Genomic DNA, 19,405 nt, shown 5'->3' with positions numbered 1-19,405 from the left:
GTGAGATCAGTATGTTATATGAACATTATTCCTTAGTCTCTGTGACATATTAGGAGGATTTTACGACTATTTGCTTTAGATTTCTTACATATAGCTCCTTTAACCACAGGGCATCATGATGATTTCGGAACAACGGGACTTTGGAACAATGGGTTTAATATGGTCGGAAAAATGGGCAGACCCCCACGGGGATTGCAATGCTGCAACAATGCACTCACCCAAGATGACGTTAACCAGGTGTAAACAGGGCCGGAGCGTATTGAGGTAGTTTTGGTAGAAATACCTGTTTTTACTTTTACAACACCGTCAGTTTGAGATTATGGACACGTGCCCAGGAGCAAAAGTCCAGTGCCACACATACATTTATTATTGTGTTATTATGTACTACTGATTAATACAGTCATTAATACCCATGGGAAGTTCTTTCTCCAGTCTGAAACCCAAATATTTAACTAAGTTTACTGTCACGTACGACAAAGTAAAGCAGCCAGTCATCACACTGGAGAAACTGGAACTACAGGATGTTTGGTATTTTTGCCAATTAATAATATATTGATTATGAGAGTTTATTGCATTTTATGTCACTTAACTAATGAGTTGCTCATCGAATCTTTTCAGCTCTGGGACGTACTAAACTCTTTGATGAAAGGGACAGTCACAAAGGAATAACAGGTCACTGACGTTTGATGATTTCCTTTATTACACTTCCCAAATATCTGCTTTTCATAGCTGAGCTAAGACTGGACCTCTGAGGCTTTATGTTGCTTCATTTAGTGTAAAGTTGTAAAGCACTAATGTCCACTATCTTTACACTGACGGTGTGAGTATAATGTTAAGCAAACCTGTCGGGATGTCGACCAAAACTAAAACACTAGAGGGGTGGACGTGGTTTACAACAGGACTGTAGCACTGAGCAGAACTGTCTCCAACATGGGCAAATGACAACATTTAAGTCAGGTGGATTGTCGCAGCGATGCAGGCTGCTTTGGCTTTGAGACAAACACTAAAGTGTATCATCATTGTGCCTTAGTGTTTGACCTATAGCAAGCTGTGATAATGTGTAGGTTTTACTGATGTCCTGCGGCTAATGTTGTCTCTCCTGCTCTCTCCTGCAGGACGCCTCCATCGCCCATCGCTTTCATCTGATGCGGGAAAAGCACCCTGAGAAGTTCAACAGCAGGTGAGAGGCAAACGGCTATAAGGACTAAATCACACTGATACTGAGCAGTCAGTGAGGCAGAGAGTGGTCAGAGAGAACGATAACCTTCCTCTTCTAGCCCTAACACCATTAACTAACAAGAAACCTCGTCACCAACCAGTGACCTCGCACTTTAATCTGGAAACCCAATGTCACACTGAGCTGCAATCGTCAGCAATCAATAAGAGAACAAAACCTGCCTGCACAGTGATCAATATATTGGCAGCGCCTCGTTTGTGAACTGAGCTATGATGTGAGAGGATGTGAATGTTTCCACGGATGATTTGGATGATTCAGGTAAAGTTCTGAGCTAATTAGAAATATGTCAGATGGGGACCACTTAGTCTGGAAACAATGGCGTTACACTGCAGGAGAGTGAAGACAGTAATGACGTAAATGGCGCTTCACGTCATTCTCGTAGCGGAGCAGGTATCTTCAAATGGCAGGCCATGCAGACGAGTGCGTAGCTGTCTAATTAAAAGTTATATAACTCTGGAAGCTGCCTCAGTCTGACGAGACGGTGAGAGAGGTCGACAGAGACACAGCAGAGATCCTGAGTCAGATGAGCAGAAATACCTCGGTGACGATGCACTGCAAGTTCAGAAATTTAACCTTGTCACACCAGCAGGACGCCTCGTCAGACAGGAAGTCTGAAACATTAAAAAAAAGCCTTTCTTTTATAAGTTTGAGGCTTATTTAATCAAACGTGGCAAAGCTCCTTTAGAGCCACAGAATACATGATACAACTGTTTTGTTGATTTGTGAAACTGATCTTCTGTGAAATCAGCGTACCTTTAACTGTGCTGCTCCTGCCACACAACAGGCACAACAGGATGATTAATGATATTCTTCTTACTGTCAACAAATCCTACGCAGACAGTATTGTCTGTGTATCCAAGCCTGATACTGCATCACCCTCCACCCCTCTGTACCATACACCAGTGGTTCTCATTCTGAAGTCATTAAATAAACGCTGCTTGGTCACTGATTTCTGCATAAATGCAAATATGAGGTGTTTTACTGACGTTGTAAGTTTATTTTGAAAAAGACTGTGCGCATGTAGTGAGCAGGAACTGTACATTTCCTGTGTAAACAGAAGTGTATTTAAAAAAGACGCAATGAATTTAACAGGCATAAACTGACAATCCGTCCCAGCACGACAACACGAAACACGAGGATACCGACCTGGTCTCACTATGAAGTTGTTGAAAACCAGCCCTTAGTCAGTAGCCCTTTTTAGACAGGAGTTGTGCCAATCTGCAGGAAAGTCCAATCAGTCTTTTTTCAGCATTGGCAGTATAAAAACAAAATCGGGGAGTGCTGCAAAATGCCGCCTACCTACTTTTGTTTATACAGAATGTGCCTTTTTCGGGGCAATGGGGGGCGTGAGCAAGTAACAAAACGTGTAGCTCAGCGTGTGACGTAAACAGTGACGTGGGAGGGAAGCTGCGGCTGGTCAGTCCTTCAGCGATTCTCTTGTAAGTCGGCCCGTTCTTCACCGTCCCCACCATCTGACGGTTAATGGCCTCTTCGTTTGCGAGGAAAAGGAGGGCGCGCAATTCCTTGTCTCCCCAGTTGCTCATCTTTACAGTGTCTGTCAGGTTTGTGTTTCCCTCTTGCTACTAGCTGCTCGCTTATCCACCGCCAGTGGCTCGCACGTGCGGCATCATCAACAGCCCCTCCTGTTGCGGAAGGGCTCCTCGGTCTGTTTAAACTAAAAGGTTCCCCCAATATGTCTACCCTATGAGGCGGAAAATTGGGCGCCTCGAATCAACTCGCCAATCTGGCTCTGTGTGTCTAAACGCTCGCAGCTTGCCGGCAAAACGGCCCAACATTCACCGAAAATCTGGCAGTGTAAAAGGGGCTAGTGATTCCAGCGACAGACACAGATGACGCACTTGCACGTCGGCATCCATTTTGTTTAATGGCACCCAGGCAGCAGGAGGAAAGTGACTAACATGCTGATGTTCACCATGTTTATTATTTTAGTTCAGCTACTGAGCATGCTAACATTTGCTAATTAGCAACACTAAGTCCAGCTGAGGCTGATGGGAATGTTATTAGTGTTGCAAACTGCATCATAAAGAGAAGGACTGTAGAAATTTTAATTTTATCCTGATGCTGGCGTTAGAAAAGTGACGCCATGGGCCTTTCCAAAACCTGACCCTACGCACTGCCACTCCTCACTAGTTGGATTGGGACGGCCCTTAATGTGGCGGACCCTTCGTGTGAGCACAGAAACGGAGTGGGAGTGGATGGGGACAGGGTGTAGGGGTTGATTTAGGAAAGGCTCCATGAGACAATTCACTTGAAAGCACAAATATAAACCTCATGGTGGCGCTAGAAGAAAAGTCAGAGGATCTCCAAAGTCCTGAGGATTCATTCTCTGGGCACCATGAACGTCTTTATAAAATGTCTTTGCATCAGAAGGTTGTTGTATTTTAGTGTGGACCAACGTGGTCAACTGTCCAACTGTTCTAATAATCACTGTAGTTTTTCTGTCCTCTTTTTATCTTTAGGGAACTTTTGTGAGACAAACTGACTGTGTTTAGTCTTTCTGTGAGATATGTTGACAACAGGAAAAATAAAGAATATGGCCCTTGGCCCCCGAATCAATATTAAGCACAGATACCAGGAGTTGGGGGGGGGCGACTACCTTTGAAGTGTCCCTACTTTAATTTCCAGCAGCCTTTGCTGTGGCCACACTTCCCTCTGACGACTCATTCAGATGCACAGCAGACAACAAACAGCGGCCGTATGCGCACAGACAGATACTGTAGCCCTGAGGTGAATCACTGCTGATGAGTAGATACTGCTGCCTGTTGTCTCTGCTGTGGCCCCGGGCCGAGGGCGGTGTGTGTGCTAACAAACAACTGGAGTGTTTGTGAATGTGATAATGTTTTCAGTTGTCTCGAGGCTAACGTCTTTGCAAACTGTGCACACAGACCTGCGCCAATCATCTGCCTTAAAGCCAATCTGTGTAAACTTTACACTGTGTGTGTGTTTGTGCTTAAAGGGTCATTTCCGATCTTTTGAAGTGGGATTATAAGAGGTACTTATCTATAGCAAGTGTGATACCTAGAATAAATGCACAACATGAGTTCAGAGAAGTACGCAGGAGTCCAATGCAGAAAAAGTCCCTGCCTGCTCCGACTGGGAAGATATAAACGACTTCAGTTCCTCATCTCTGCTCTCATCAAAGTCACCTGACTCTGCTGACAAAAACATTAATTTTGGCCTGCTGAACACAGGAGCTGCTGGTCTACCGCTGCCTCCCTCAGTTAGTTAGTTTGGGTTTTATGTGACTTTGGTGAATCACTACTAACTTTTAAACACCAAAGTTGCACATGTTGATGATGTTAAATTATTAGCGCCAGTGCAGGAATTTTTCTTGCAGCTCTGTATAAAAGGTGCAATCATGGATGAGGGGACAGAGCTGTCTTGCGTCTGAGTGTGGAATGGAGGTAGTAACAGTGCCTGTATCATTCTGTGCCACCTCTCTGAATTCAGAAGTTCTGCAGGTCTTTGATCGCAGCACAGGCGGAGCTCCCCATGCATTTTTTTTGGATGGAGCCGTTCAGAGCTGATCAGATCGAGAGGAGCAGCTGCTGCAAGTGAATGCAATCTTTTAGACCCAGAAGAATGAGAGGTTTAGTTTCACTTTCAATGTGCCTGACATTCTGCTGAAAGAATGAGGTCACAGATACAAGCAGCTGAAATGAGTTTCTTCTCAAAGGCGTCGCGGCTCAGCCTGGAGGGAGCTCGGAGTAGAGCCGCTGCTCCTTCGCGTAGAAAGGGGTCAGTTGAGGTGGTTCGGGCATCTGATTAGAATCCTCCTGAGCGCCTCCTGTTAGAGGTGTTCCAGGCATTATATATCTTGTCTGGTCTGAAAGGGATGTTTTGAATACTTTGCTCAGCCCGCTGCCCCTACAACACGGCTTCAAATAAGCAGTTATATAGGTAGATGGATGGATGGATATTTATTCCAACAGCGCTCCTAATGAACAGTTAAGCTCCAAAAATAGAAAATGTGGTGGTGGCAGATGTTTTAATCGTGGCAGGCCGCCTCAAACAAATGAATGTGGGAAATTGTTATTGCCTTGTTAATGCCATTGTTATTGTTTATAAAGCACTACCAACACGTATGTTATATGTTACATAAGAGGCTGATGCTGAAGTGTTAAATGTCATGACCGTCACGCCTTTTTTGATTCCATGATGTCTGCATGCATGTCTAAAATTACACACAGGAGCGGTATGATGCAGCCGTTGTTTGGCTCTGTGTAAGAATGCAAAGGTGGTGTAAAGGTGGTGAGCTCCTGTGTTCCCACAGTAAAAGTTGTGGATGGTACCAACAGAAGCGTTCCTTAGCGTCCCCATGTTTGGTCCCCCCTCTGTTGGGGTACCTAGCACACAGATCTGGTACTAAAAGGTGGAGCTAGAAACCCTGCAGTCTGATTGGTCAGTAGAGGACGCTCACTCTGGTTTTATGTAACCTCTGTTCATACATCAGTAAACTACAACTATAAAATGAAAGAGAAAAAAATAACTTCATTCACTGGGCCGACTGCCGGCAACTTTTAAGGTGGAACGTTAACTTGTAATGTTACTCAATGCATGAGTTGATGACGTGAATCCATCAGCACACCTTAAATTTCACTGTGGAGGAAATACAGCGAGTGCTGGACGGAGCAGTGAGTGACAACAACCCCGCCCACATTTAAGAGGACTGTCTGAACAGACCGAGGGTCTAGGTACCATGTCTGAAGGGTTACTGCTGGTTCCAGAGGGACTGGACTGAAAGGGTTTGGTGGAGACGGGGACGACTGTGGATAAGCACCTCATGCAATGCTAACACTTCAGCACAAACACACTGAAGGTTTGAATTCACAATTAAACAGTAAAAGTACTTCTACTGTTCTCAGTTAAGTGTAAAAGCTTGTTTTGAATGACTCACTTCAGAGCTGAGCCTCTGTGCAGCTCTCGTATGTTTATCTGGTGTTTCATGTTGTTTGCATGATGAAAACAACATGCATGCTTCCTTCCACACTTAATTAGTCCACATACTTTAAACAAGAAGGAGAGCAGGGAGGGTAAGAGGGAAAGAGATGGATTGTTTGCTCTTTGAAATTCAATAATTAATGCTAAACTTTCCATCCCGAGCCGGGTATATTTATTCCAGCATCACAGGCACAAAGAGGAGAGGATGATAAAAGATAAAAGAAAGATACCTCTCCTCTCTGGTGGCTCTCTTCTCTCTCTTTGATCCATTAAACAACCGCCAGAGTTAAAAGATGTAAAGCATTTATGTGGAGAGAGGGACGTATTCAGCACACAGAGGTTAAACACAGTAAGCTCTTCCTTCTCTATAAAATGTGTCGCTTTTTGATGGTTCAAACTATTTCTGTTCTGCTGCGTCGCTGTGTGAGACACTGGTGGCTCCGGTCCAACCGTAGTGACACACCAGCAGTCTAATGTACAGTGTTTACAGTAAGCCAACAGTGGAGGTTGTTGTTCTCGTGTGAGTCGTCCTCTTTAGTGTTTTAACACAGTAACAGACAGCTGATGGACGACTGCAACTGTTCTCTTGTTGTCTGACTGATGTGTTGGCAGTGTAAATATCCGTCCTCTTTTGCAGTGCTTTGAATTGAAAGGCGTCAGAGTGGAGAAGGAGCAGATGATAAATCACCTTTGACCTGGTGAGAAAGACCCGCAGCCACATGTAGCTCACTGCTTTATTGTCCTTCTGCCAATCACAGTCCCACATTGTCTGCATGTGTGATGTGTGTGTGTCTCTCACACACTCACACCATCCCCCGCTTGTCTACTAGCACATACGGCTCCCACCCCCCCTCAGTGTCACCCTCTCATCCCGGGCCTGTTGGGCCTGTAGGGGATGTGTGACTCCTGACACCTCGACCCACCAACATCTAATGGTCACAGTAGCCAGACCTCCAGGAGCCCAAAGCCCAGGTGCTAATGACTTCTCACAGTGGGGACAATGCTGTGTGTGTGTGTGTGTGTGTGTGTGTGTGTGTGTGTGTGTGTGTCGTCCCGAGTGAGTTTCAGAAAAGAAGAGTTACTGCTGGAGTTGGAAGTGTTAAAAATCGAGGGAAAAGGGACTGTAGACTGTAGAGAATAATGGATGCAGTCACCGTGACGTCACCCATCAACATCATCCTCACTGTGACCTCGTCACATGTCCACGTTTGGTCATGGACTTTCCACGTCCACATATGACCTCCAAGGTACCCTGGGTGTGTTGGTTGTTGACGTTCTGGGACGCCATGTCAACTTCAGCCTGTTACATGCATTGTCTGTTTTCAAAATACACTTCTGTTTTCACAGGAAATGTACAGTTTGCATACAGTCTCTTTCAAAATAAAAGCACTACGTCGGTACAACACCACCAACTGATGTTTTTTTTCCTTCAATAAACACACATGGTTGGGTTTAGGTAAAAAGAACAGGGTTCGGCTTAACAATCTTACAGGAAGTGAACACTGGCCTGAAGGGTGAAAGTTGGTTGTCATTGGACCCATCCACCACCCCTCCCATTCGTCCTACTTGCACTTCCGCCCCCTTAACTTTAATTGTTGTCCCATTGCGTTTCCCCCTGACACCGCTGGGCACCGATGCAGAATAATAGCAACTGGCTGCGTATCATGCCGACATGAAAGGATGGCTTTTTCTGTTGGTGTCTGACGCCAGAAGTCAGGACATGGAGACGGACATAATGTCGAACTGAGGGCTTCAAAACAACAGCCCACAAACCAATGGGTGATGTCACGGTAGCTACGTCCATTATTTTTACAGTCCGTGGTCGTGCCATGTTATCTTGAATTCATGATGTTTTTTTGGCATGTCTCCATGCAGTATAATCCAAATCTAATGTATCCAGTTGTTCAGTTTTTCCCAAACAAGTGCATTTTCACTAAAACTCCAGCATTTAAAAATAAACTGTAAATGACATGTATGTGTGATCTTTGAAAGCCAGACTGCAGTACAACTCTTTATTACTGAGCATATGAGTGGATACATGAGACTGTTTGTGAACAGATGTTTCGATAAAGGTTTGCTTTAGTTAAGGGCAGACTCTCATCAATCAAACGGTTACCACGACTACTGAAACAATCTGATTTACTGATAGACTGTACAAATAAAGTTAGAGGTCATGATTCACTTCATAAAAAATACATCTCAGCAGTGTAAAAATATCCTCAACCAAGGTCGTGTTTTTGAGCATGTGTCTGCGTCATGGCACGAGTCTGCTGTTTGAATGCACGTACGCTTTCATGACAAAAGAAGTCCTCAAATGTGTGTTGTGAATGTTTGTATGCCCTTGTCCGTGTGACAGGAAGCAGAGTGACGGAGGATACATGTTCCCTTTGAGACACATCATATTTTGAAAATATTCTGGCTGGAACCCCGAGCAGAGACTCTTTGTTCGCTTTGTTGTCCTTGTTTTAACTATGTTTGTTTCTGTTTGTACATTGCACAGCAACAAAGACTGAGTCACACTGCACGTACGTGCACACATGTAGTTGGTCATCAGAGCTGCTTCTCATTCTGTAAGTTTAGATTTTGTATTATCACAGAAACATCTTCACCGTATGCAGGAAATGGCTTGTATCTTTAATAAAATCTCCCTGCAGCTGCACCAAGACAAGATCTCAAGCCGAATCAAACATCTATCTACGTACAAGTGCAGGAAAACTGCAGTTCCTTGGCTGTCGTCAGTGACCTCAGCACTGATGACAGCCAAGGACTAAAAACGTTTGCTGCTTTCTATATCGATATTTTTTGCACTTTGAGCACTCGAGATCAGTCGACTTGGTGTGCAGGTTTTTCTTCTGCCTCCCTCTCTTTATTATCACAGTTAACCATAAACCGTAATGCACCGTGCTAACAACACTAGCAGCTAGCTCAGTGTTAGCTCCACCCTCTCGTCCAAATATGGTCACTATTGGTTCCAGAACTCCCGGCCTCACTCTGAAGTCGTCGAATGCCAGCACCTGGTCAGATACTTCTGGTGTCAGACTCCGACGAAAAAAGCTGTCCTTTCACATCGGAATGATAAGCGGCCAGTCGCCCGGCAGCGTCGGGGGAAATGTGGCGCGACAACGATGTAGGTTAAGGAGGTTGAAGTCCAAGTAGGGTGGGTGGGAGGGGTGATGGATGGGTCCAACAACCACTGACTTTCACCCAGGAAGCCCATGTTCACTTCCTGTAAGACTGTAAAGCCAAACCCTGTTCTTTTTTTCCTAAACCCAACCACGTGCGTTTGTTGTTGAAGGAAAACAACATTTCCTGTGAAAACAGAAGTGTATTTTGAAAACAGACAATGCACGTAACAGGCTGAAGTTGACACGGCGTCCCAGAACGTCAACAACCAACACACCCAGGGTACCTTGGACGTCATATGTGGACGTGGAAAGTCCATGACCAACTGATTTACAAAGGGTCATTTTGTGTTTGAAGTATTCTTTAATAACATTTAAACAGTAAGGTATATAAAAAGAGGAAAATGCAAAAACAGTTGCTTTTTTTTCTTCGTATAATTCATAAAATATTAAAGGCAACTTGTTCCAGTGACAATAAAACTACACTGTTCTGAGATTGTAATTTATACTTCACTAACGTTTCCACTACCCTGCACATTTAATCTAACTTACCTTGATTCTTTTAGCACATGCGATAGATTCAGCAGCCTCTGTCGTGGTGATTTGTCTTGTGTGTTCTCATCGTGTTTTCGTCGTTCTCTGGCTGTGTTTTGCAGTGGAAACGTGCTTGTTTAATTAATTCCTTTAGTTTCCACCACTACGTTGTGTGCGGTGTGAATATCAGGGAACATGTCGCATGACTGCATCTTTACAACCAGAGACAAGGAAGTGAATTTGGTGAGGTCAAACGAGGGACTGCTGTGATTGTTCAAATTTGGGTAAAAGTTGCAGTGATTGGACAAAATTGCAGAGAACACGTAATTGTTGGGATTGGAATATCGGAGCATCCTGGAGGAGCTGCATTAGGTTAATGCAAGATGTGTGAGAAAGGAGGGGCAGGAAAGAGGTGGTGAGGTCATGAGGTCACGGCTCATACTGGGGATTAGAGGAGATGCCTATCTGTGGGGGGGAGTGGTGGGGGGGAACAGTGGGTGAGAGATAGCTGCTGAACAGTGTTTTTATAACAACATAGTTCCACCTTTCTTTAGAGCCAATCTCTCTCAGACAAAGTTTGATTCCAGCAGGTCTTTAAATTCTCTTTGAAGCTTTCAAACCAACTGTGTTCATTTAAGTTGAACAGAATTAATAAGTACTTTGCTTTGTTCGGGAAAACAGCCGTTCAACCTGAGCTGGAGACTGAAAACGGGACAAAAACACACGGTGATAATTGGAAAATCAGCCGTCTTTTTAAGATAATTTAAGTTCCTTTTTGTTCCAGCATTTCGCCAGATTTGGTGCATAAACATGGGAATAATGGAGGAAAGGCTTATGGAAGTAGTCTTTCTCCCCGCTGCACTCTGTGTCCATACGAGAGGGAAAAAACACGAGTTAATTGCATTTTTTACAGACCGTCTCAAGTGGAAGCAGCTTAATGAGGTTAGGCAGCTCGCCTCATTGAGAATCGCAACTGTTCCTAATTGTGATCTCAAATATGCTCATAATCCCCTGATTTGACAGCGGCAGAGGTTTCTGGGGAGGTATTAAGGTGAGGGAGAGAGAACAGGGGACAGAAAGACAATTAGCAGGGAGAAAAACATGTGACGGAGCGCAGCAGCAGCTTCAGACTGTGTGTTACATGTTAAATAAAATAAACAGTGATGAATTATTTAGACTCTTTGTTTGAGGTCTGCTGTACAGTTTAAGTTCATGTTGAGTTTTATCTGCTGAATTATTTCATTGTGAGTGAATGAGTGAAAACCAGTTTGTTGAAGTCGTGCTGTGCATCACCTTGGCAGTGGTGTGCCCACATGATAATGAGCTGTTGTGTCAATAGCTGTGTTGTCAGTATCAGCAGCCCGTCGATGTGCCAATGAACCTACTGTCATGAAGTGTGTGTCATCTGCAGAGTGATGCAGGCTGAGGCATCAGTCATGCTGTTTCTAAGGTTTTTTCTTGATGAGCTCAGCCTTTAAAAAGTGAAGGGAAACACTTTCTAGACTTGAGCGTAAAGCTTTGAGGTCATTCTTGATTTGTAAATAAAAAAATCTGTGATAAGAATTCTTGTATTCAGGCACGGACTGGCCGACAGGAAGTCTGTCAATTGAATTGGCGGCGGAGCTTGTTGGTGAGAGAGATCACTCTGATTGGCCGTTCAGGTTTTATTTCCTCGCCCCTGTAGCGAGTGAATCTGCCTGTAGTGAAACTGGGGCTAACCAGTGCTTCCTCCTCAGGCTCCACTTCNGGAGGAAACACTGGGACCGTCTGGATGTGATAGTCCGTGGAGGTGCTGCGGTAAAGGAAACCCCTCGGCTGACAGGATGTACCACTCTCTCACTCCGCTCTCTCTCACGCAGGCGCAGAACGTACGTGCTACTTGGCCGTCGGATGTAGTCCATGTAGTGTGTTCAAATGCAACTGACACAGGGCGACGTGAGGCGACGTAGACGACGCAACGGTTGGCTTTCGTCGCCGCTAGTTCTTTGATGTCGGTTTGGTGTGTCCGCACCTTTAGACATATAATATTTGATGTGCCCAGTGATAACGATAATATCAGCACGTCATCGGTATCGGCCAATAGTGGCTGATATCCCAGCTGACACTGGGTGAGAGGCAGGGTTCACCCTGGACAGGTCACCAGACTATCACAGGGCTGACACATAGAGGCAGACAACCATTCACACTCACATTCACACCTACGGACAATTTAGAGTCACTAATTAACCTGCATGTCTTTGGACTGTGGGAGGAAGCTGGAGCACCTGGAGGAAACCCACGCTGACACAGGGAGAACATGCAAACTCAGCACAGAAGGAACCAGGACCCTCTTACTGTGAGGCTCACCACTGCACCACTGTGCCGTCAGTGTTCATGTTGTTCCCCATCTTTATCTTCTTTATCACTTTTTTTTTTTCAGTTTTTCTGAATTGAGGACATCCTAATTTAGGATTCTTAACTTAGGAAATCCCTTAATTAAAGTGGTTTTGTTATAGCAAAATTTCTATCTTAAGATAAGATGGGATTTTTTTTAACTGCAGTTTGGAAACATGTTTCTGTAATACCAGAAATGTCAACCCAAACTGAGATAAGAAAGGATTTCAGACTCTCAGTTTCTGTCATGAGGCCCCAGGAGTCAGTTGGCGGTTGGTGGTTGGAGGAGACTGTTCACACCTGACAGTGAGGACCATTGTTAAACAGAGACAGAGGTTATGAGCCCCGCTGTACCTGAATGCAGCCTCACAGAGATGCTACCATGACTGCAGACTCTTGTTATCACACAGCGTGCAGACAGGTTAGACAGGTTTGGGGTCTTTGAACGTCAAATTCAGTCAGCGGTGGGAAGATGATGGGAGTGCTGTCTTTAAAGAACTTTGAGTCCATACGATGCTTTTGGCAGAGTTCAACAGTGCGTCTGTGTTCGCCCACAGAAAGGTTAACATCAAGAACTTTAGATACAAACCAAGAGTTCAACACTGACTGTGACTCCAACAGTTACCTGCAGTCCTCAGTTAGTGAAACACTTGGGTTTGATTCTGTTCCTGACCGTTGAGAGCTCCCTGGTCGAGCAGAGTTTTCACCTTGACAGTGAACTTTCCTGTGGAGCTGCTGTCCAGTCCCAAAACTGCAACAAATGACACCAGGATACAAACAGAGCTGCATCCATCAGGTCACCTCTGACAAACCCTCTGCAGGGCAGAAATGAACCGTTGCTCTGTCAGTCCTGTGGGTTGCTTTGAGTGTTGTGAGTCACAATAATATTTACCCTGATCGCACAGTCTCCACCAGCCATGTTTCACCCTGTGTCCCCTCCAGAGGCAATGTTGATGTTTCATCTCTTGGCATACGGGCGCTGCAGCGTCTGTGTGGATCGTTTCCATGAGCAGTGGAGATGCCTGTTTGACAGATGGTGGGGTTAACGTTCTGTCTCCACTTTAAGGCTTCAGGGTGCATCGATGGAGCTTTGACCTCTCTGGTCACATGACCGCTAGCTGTCCTGAGCTGTCAGATTCAAAATGTGACATGACTCAAGGCACCGGACAGCTTCAATATGTGTCCAGTGCACCCGAAACAAATCACGCTGTAGGCTCACAACACTGTACTCGAGTGCAAGTTAGGTCTGGGAATATTTTCTGTTGGAATGTGTTAGTCAAAAACATGTCTGTCCTCTGTTTCCCCTCTCGCTCCTCAGGATGAAGAACAAACTCTGGTACTTTGAGTTTGGCACCACTGAGACCATCTCTGCCACCTGCAAGAAACTTAACGAATGCATCGAAGTCGAGGTGAGTCACTTCAAAACTGTTGTCACTGAAGCATAATGGATGAGTGGTGACAAAAAGTGTGTAACTGACAGATATGAGGAAGAATATCTTTAAATACCCAAGAATGCACCAGATACGACGCAACAGAAAGAAAAACAAAAGATCTTGTGTACATGTCAACAAGTCTGCTTCTCTGCCTTTTCACTGACAGACTTTAAGATGCTGTTATTCTTTTATGTGTTGCAGAGATGTACAACAAAGTACTTTTCCCATATTAATGAGGCGGGCTATTCATAGCACGCCATCAGATTAATGCTCCATAAAGTCCCTGATTGCCTCATTCAGTCATACAGTGATGCATAATGTGTCACCTGGGTGCTCACAGCGCAGCAAGACTCCGAGAAAACACACCAGAAACACACCTTTTAGAAACCATCGGGGGGAAATGCAAACAAGCTGAGTTCCATCTCAAAGGGCTCATCATGCCAAACACTCTCCATGTGTTTAATTATATGTACATATATATGTAACCAATGGAGCCATTGTGTTGATATGAAGAGGCCCAGACCGTGGATATCTTTGGAGGCGATCTCTGTTTATTCCTGACAGCTCTGACAGCAAGAGGTAAAAACATCCTCAGTCAATTACAACCATATAAACTCGAGTCTCTACACACATTAAGTGACACAGGAATGTGTTTGCATTTTATACAATGACTTTAAGATGAACTTATAAACAGGTTAACAGCACTAAAGCACTGGCATTACTACAAGAGCATTGTCACTTACCTCTCCCATGGAGTACAGCAGCAAAGGTGTATAGGTGGGGTACGTAGGGGTACAGACACTGGGTATCGAACTACAGCATACTGATTCTGGAGGCCTGAGAGCGCCAGGCAATAACAGCTGAAACAAATTTTGTGTAATTATAATACTTAATATTTCAAATGTATTATTGCCTTTGTTACACATGTTACTGCTGTATAATTGAGCCCGTTACATATATTTATGTATATGTTTATGAAAATTAGACCATCTTTAGAAATGTGCTTTTATTTGTTGTCAGACAAACATATTAAAGACAAAAGGAGTTTTGTTTATTGATTAACTGTGTGGACATATCTCATATAGTTTTTGACAAATATAACCTCAGATTGTTTGCAGGTTATTCAACCTGGTCTCACTCTGAAGTGACACCAATGAATAGGATGTCATTTCATGTCGGCATGATATGTAGCCATTCGCCGTTATTGTTCAATGGCGCCCAGTGGCATCAGGGGGAAACGTGATGGGAAAACAACAACAAAAGTTGAAGCAGCAGAAGTCTGAGTACGTCGGGCAGGTGGAGTGGTGGATGGGTCAAACAACCACCAACTTTCACCCAGGAGGTCGGTGTTCACTTCGTGTGAGATTGTAAAGCCAAACCCTGTTCTGTTTTCCTAAACGTAACCACGTGTGTGTGTGTTAGCTAATGAAACAAATCTCAAGTTGTACTGACGTAGTGCTTTTATTTTGAAAGAGACTGTATGCAAACTATACTTTTCCTGTGAAAACAGAAGTGTATTTTGAAAACAGACAGCTCATTTCACTTCCTCGACCCTGATGACATCATACCTGCCTCAGTTGTTCCCCAGTTTCTTATTAGACATGATGTCACCTTTCGTGGAAGTCTCCGCCTCTGAGCGGTGACCACATCAGCATCCTCCAATGTGTGTTCATATAACAGAGCTATCATCTGCTCAGACAGACTCAGGAAGAATTAAGGCAAAAGCTTCAACATACAGGCCGCCCCAGAGAAGAATCATAGCCTGACAGTTTCTAAGAAGATGACAGATGTAATAAAATACAAAATTTTAAATGTTTTATATTTTTCGTATCAGTTTCATACCAAAACTGTGAAAAGATAAGAAGACTTTGCTTTGAAGTCCTTGAGTTTTAATCAGACTGACAGAGGTGAGATCACTCAGCGTGTGTCTGCCCACGTACCTCGCATGAAATAAACCACCAGGTTATCAGTGGTTACTGCTCGGCTCTGTGTAAGTGCTGGATAAATGCACAAGGCTTCAGAGGAAGTAAAATGAGCTGAGGTGAAATTATAAATAGTTTTCAGATGTTTAAAATAGGAACATACGACATCATCATACGATGACAAACATCAGAAAAACCAACGAATGAATTAAATACACAAACTTAGATTAAACAGTAATTCTGGTGATAGTCTACAACGTATCAGTCATATTAGTATTTTTTTCTGAGTGACATATCTTCTTCCTCTGTGTCATAGAAGTAAGTTATTGTCCAAAAAGTATTAAAAAACACATCAGTGAGCCACACTGCTGACTGGGCGCCATGTTCTTTCATTATTGTGAACACACTAGTTTATCTTAAGCCTCATACACTCATACATACACTTACTAGAGAATCATTTGTGTATTAATCCGCAGCTGAAAATAGTTCCTACAAATTCACCATTTCCTCCTGTTTGAGAAACGTTCGCTATAATCTGCAGCTGTTAAAGGAAACTATTGTCATTTTTTTAAAGCTTTATGTCTTTGTAAGAACCCGATGGTTGTGTGGCTGAGTGCTAAAGACAGGGTAGGAGGAGACATGCCATCCACTGACAAGTTACCATGGCGACAATGTTGGTTAGGTAACGTAACCACGGCATGACCCTTTGGACTTGAGTTTCTTGAAGAGATTTCACCTCTCATCCAGTTCTGACTGACTGGTGGGGAGTCGCAGGTTTAGGTCCCGTTTATACGACAACGATTTCAACTGAAAACAGTAAACTTTAGTTGCGTTTTGGCCGATCGTTTACACGACAGCGGCGTTTTGGGTGCTTGAAAACGCAACGATTCGAAAACGGGTTCCAGAGTGCAACTTTTTGGAAACGGCAGCGTCTCAGTTGTCATGTAAACTTGCAATATGCAGTTCCTCTGAAAACGGAGACTTTTCGCACATGCGCATTATGATTCCAGTCACTAGGCATGTGCGAGAAAGTCGACCGTCACGACAACAATGCCGAGCTCTGTTTGTGCTGCTCACCCTGTTGATTTGAAGTGAAGTGTAGATCTGTTACTGTAGCAACTCCACCTCGTCGTCCATCCAGACAAAGTTATCTGTGCATGCTTTCGCCATTGTGTCTTCTTTGTTTTGGTTTGTAATCACCGCGTTGTAGAGGAAGGCGCTTCAGCGCAGGCGCATGGCGTCATGCCGTGGTGTTGCTTTGCAAATTTACACTGCCACCCATTGGCCTGGCGTGCATACTACAGCGTTTCCAGTAGATTTTGCGGCTCCGTGTGAACGGGGATCGTTTCAATAACGTCGTCATATAAACGCAGAAGTTTTTAAAAACGCAAAGGACAGACTTTTCCATTTTTAGAGAAACCTTTGTCGTCTAAACAGGGCCTTAAAATCCTGTGTGGGTGTGAACCCTTACAGCGTAACGTTTTCGTCACCTAATAAAGTCTTGTTCAGCGTTTGCTTCTACTAAAAGACCCTTGAAGGAGTAAGATGTTCGGTTTTCCCACCATAGCAGTAAATGCATCATGCTAACCAAGCTAGCAGCTAGCGTTAGGGTTATCTCTACCCTCTCATCCAAATATGGTCACTTCTGGCTGATGGCGACAACCAAAATGCCAAACTCAAGGCTTCAAAACAGGAGTCCACAAACCATCATGTGACATCACAGAGGCTACGTCCATTATTTTATACAAACTATGTTGCTGACTCCTCCACCAATAGGTGGCCACCTTTCTACATGGACTATTTCACCTCTTTATACAACGTCACCCGAGTTCCTCCTTTACTCTCGTCACAATTACTGCAGACACTACAGGTTTCCGCCTAACAATAATGGAAATATGGGTTGTAAGAACTCAATTGGCTCTCACTGTGACCTCATCACATGTCCACATATGACTTCCAAGGTACCCTGGGTGTGTTGGTTGTTGACGTTCTGGGATGCTGTGTCAACTTCAGCCTGTTACATGCATTGTCTGTTCTCAAAATACACTTCTTTTTTCACAGGAAATGTACAGTTTGCATACAGTCTCTTTCAAAATAAAAGCACTACGTCGGTACAACACCGCAAATTGATGTTTTTTTCCTTCAACAACACACACATGGTTAGATTTAGGAAAAAAGAACAAAGTTTGGCTTTACAATCTTACAGGAAGTGAACACCTGTCTCCACGGTGAAAGTCGGTGGTTATTGGACCCATCAACAATTAAAAGCACAAATTCTCATGTGGTTTGGGAGCCACCTGGCATGGTATTGGGGGCCAGTTGTGGCCATAAGTTGAGTATCACTGCAGTATATGATGCTGCTGAAATAAAAGTCAGAGAGACTGACGTGTGATGTACGTTGCTTTTAGGAAATATGCCTCATGATGCACAGTCTCTAGAAGTGTATGGTTCAACTTTTCCCCATGGTCGAGAGCAGTGGTTCCAAACTGGTGCAGCCACAGGGTCCACATTTCTCCTTAGTCATTAGTTCAAGGTCCACACAGTTTAATACATTCAGTGTCACTTGTTTTCAGCCATGTCGTCGAGCCAGTTTGCTGTCGCTGTCAAGTAGCTGTCCATTAGTCACTCACTCTACAGCAGGAAATGGCACTTCAAAATAATAGCGTTGTGTGTTTTTTACAAACTTGACACATGAACCCAAGACCCACTTTTGGACCATGACCCACCAGTTGGGAACCACTGGTCTGGTGTTGAAAAAGTAAACAAATCACAACACTTGTAAAAACACAATACATTTGGAATCAGCATCCAAGTATTGTGATACTATTAAATCAGGAGGTGAGCATCTCGTCCCTGTCCTTGAGAGTACACAAGAGTCGTTTCACAGGCAAAGTGCAAATCAATGTTAGTGAATATATGTGAAAGCAGAACAAATGTATGAGAGAGGCCCTGAATGAGTTACTTTTATTTTTAATGGTCTCTATGATTGAATCACTGGTTCAGGATTCAGACCACTGCAGGGTGAACACCTCTGATACACTCTGAAGAGCTGTAGTGCCCAGCTGGTGTGGTACTGGTAGTGTTATGACATTTTTCCACTTACACACATTACGTGATGGTAGTCCAGTGTTTTTGAGGATGCTTTGCTTCAGCACGGATGGACGCTGAGTCACAGCAGTGTGTCTCTGACATTCTCTGTTGAATTATTTGATGAATCCAGATGAGGCTACGAGGCGTAATATAATTCAACGTTAGGCCAAGAGTGTCAAACGGGGTCACTTAATATCTGTTATATAATATCATGCAGTATGTATTGACATGGTGCCATCTATTTTATCGCTCTGTTTTTTGCTGCTTCACACATTTACACACTTGGCTCCTGCCCAGGTAATGCATCAGGACAAAATAAATCTCGCAGTCTTGAACAAATCACTCGTGCATGAAGAGGGTAGAAGCTTAGATATCTGTCTGACTCCATGACACAACAATACACTGCAGCCGTGATGACTGTGATATCTGTTAGCCTTGTTGTTAGCACTAGCTTCATCTTCCTCAGTGCATTTGAATGCACACACAAGCTACGTAACTCAGAGAAATCAGGGTATAAATAAATCATTGACATGTACTGTAGTGACCTGCTCACTGCTGCAGGTCGGTCAGTGAATGGTACTGCAGACATTATTTTGGAAGCTGATTTATTTGTACGATAGTTCAATCAGAAAAGGTCTTGTTTGTCTTGTTGTGTTATTGGGAGCCAGAATAGAAGGAGTCATGGCTCAAAACCAGCCGCCACTGCCCGTCAACAAAAACAAAGACAACTAT

At 44.0% G+C, this 19,405-nt stretch overlaps 1 protein-coding gene across 1 annotated transcript in view; it reads left to right on the top strand.

Annotated features, from left to right (window-relative positions):
• The window catches only part of LOC126393333 (diacylglycerol kinase beta), a 145,103-nt gene that overhangs the window by 88,326 nt on the left and 37,372 nt on the right, over window positions 1–19,405 (top strand). The window contains exons 19-20 of the mRNA XM_050049440.1: window positions 1,116–1,180; window positions 13,547–13,637. Coding sequence (XP_049905397.1) covers window positions 1,116–1,180; window positions 13,547–13,637 — 156 coding nt within the window. The remainder of the gene's footprint in view (window positions 1–1,115; window positions 1,181–13,546; window positions 13,638–19,405) is intronic.

Source organism: Epinephelus moara, chromosome 7 (genome assembly GCF_006386435.1).
Source record: "Epinephelus moara isolate mb chromosome 7, YSFRI_EMoa_1.0, whole genome shotgun sequence".
Classification (NCBI taxonomy): Eukaryota; Metazoa; Chordata; class Actinopteri; order Perciformes; family Serranidae; genus Epinephelus; species Epinephelus moara.
This window is presented reverse-complemented; position numbering and strand designations above follow the sequence as displayed.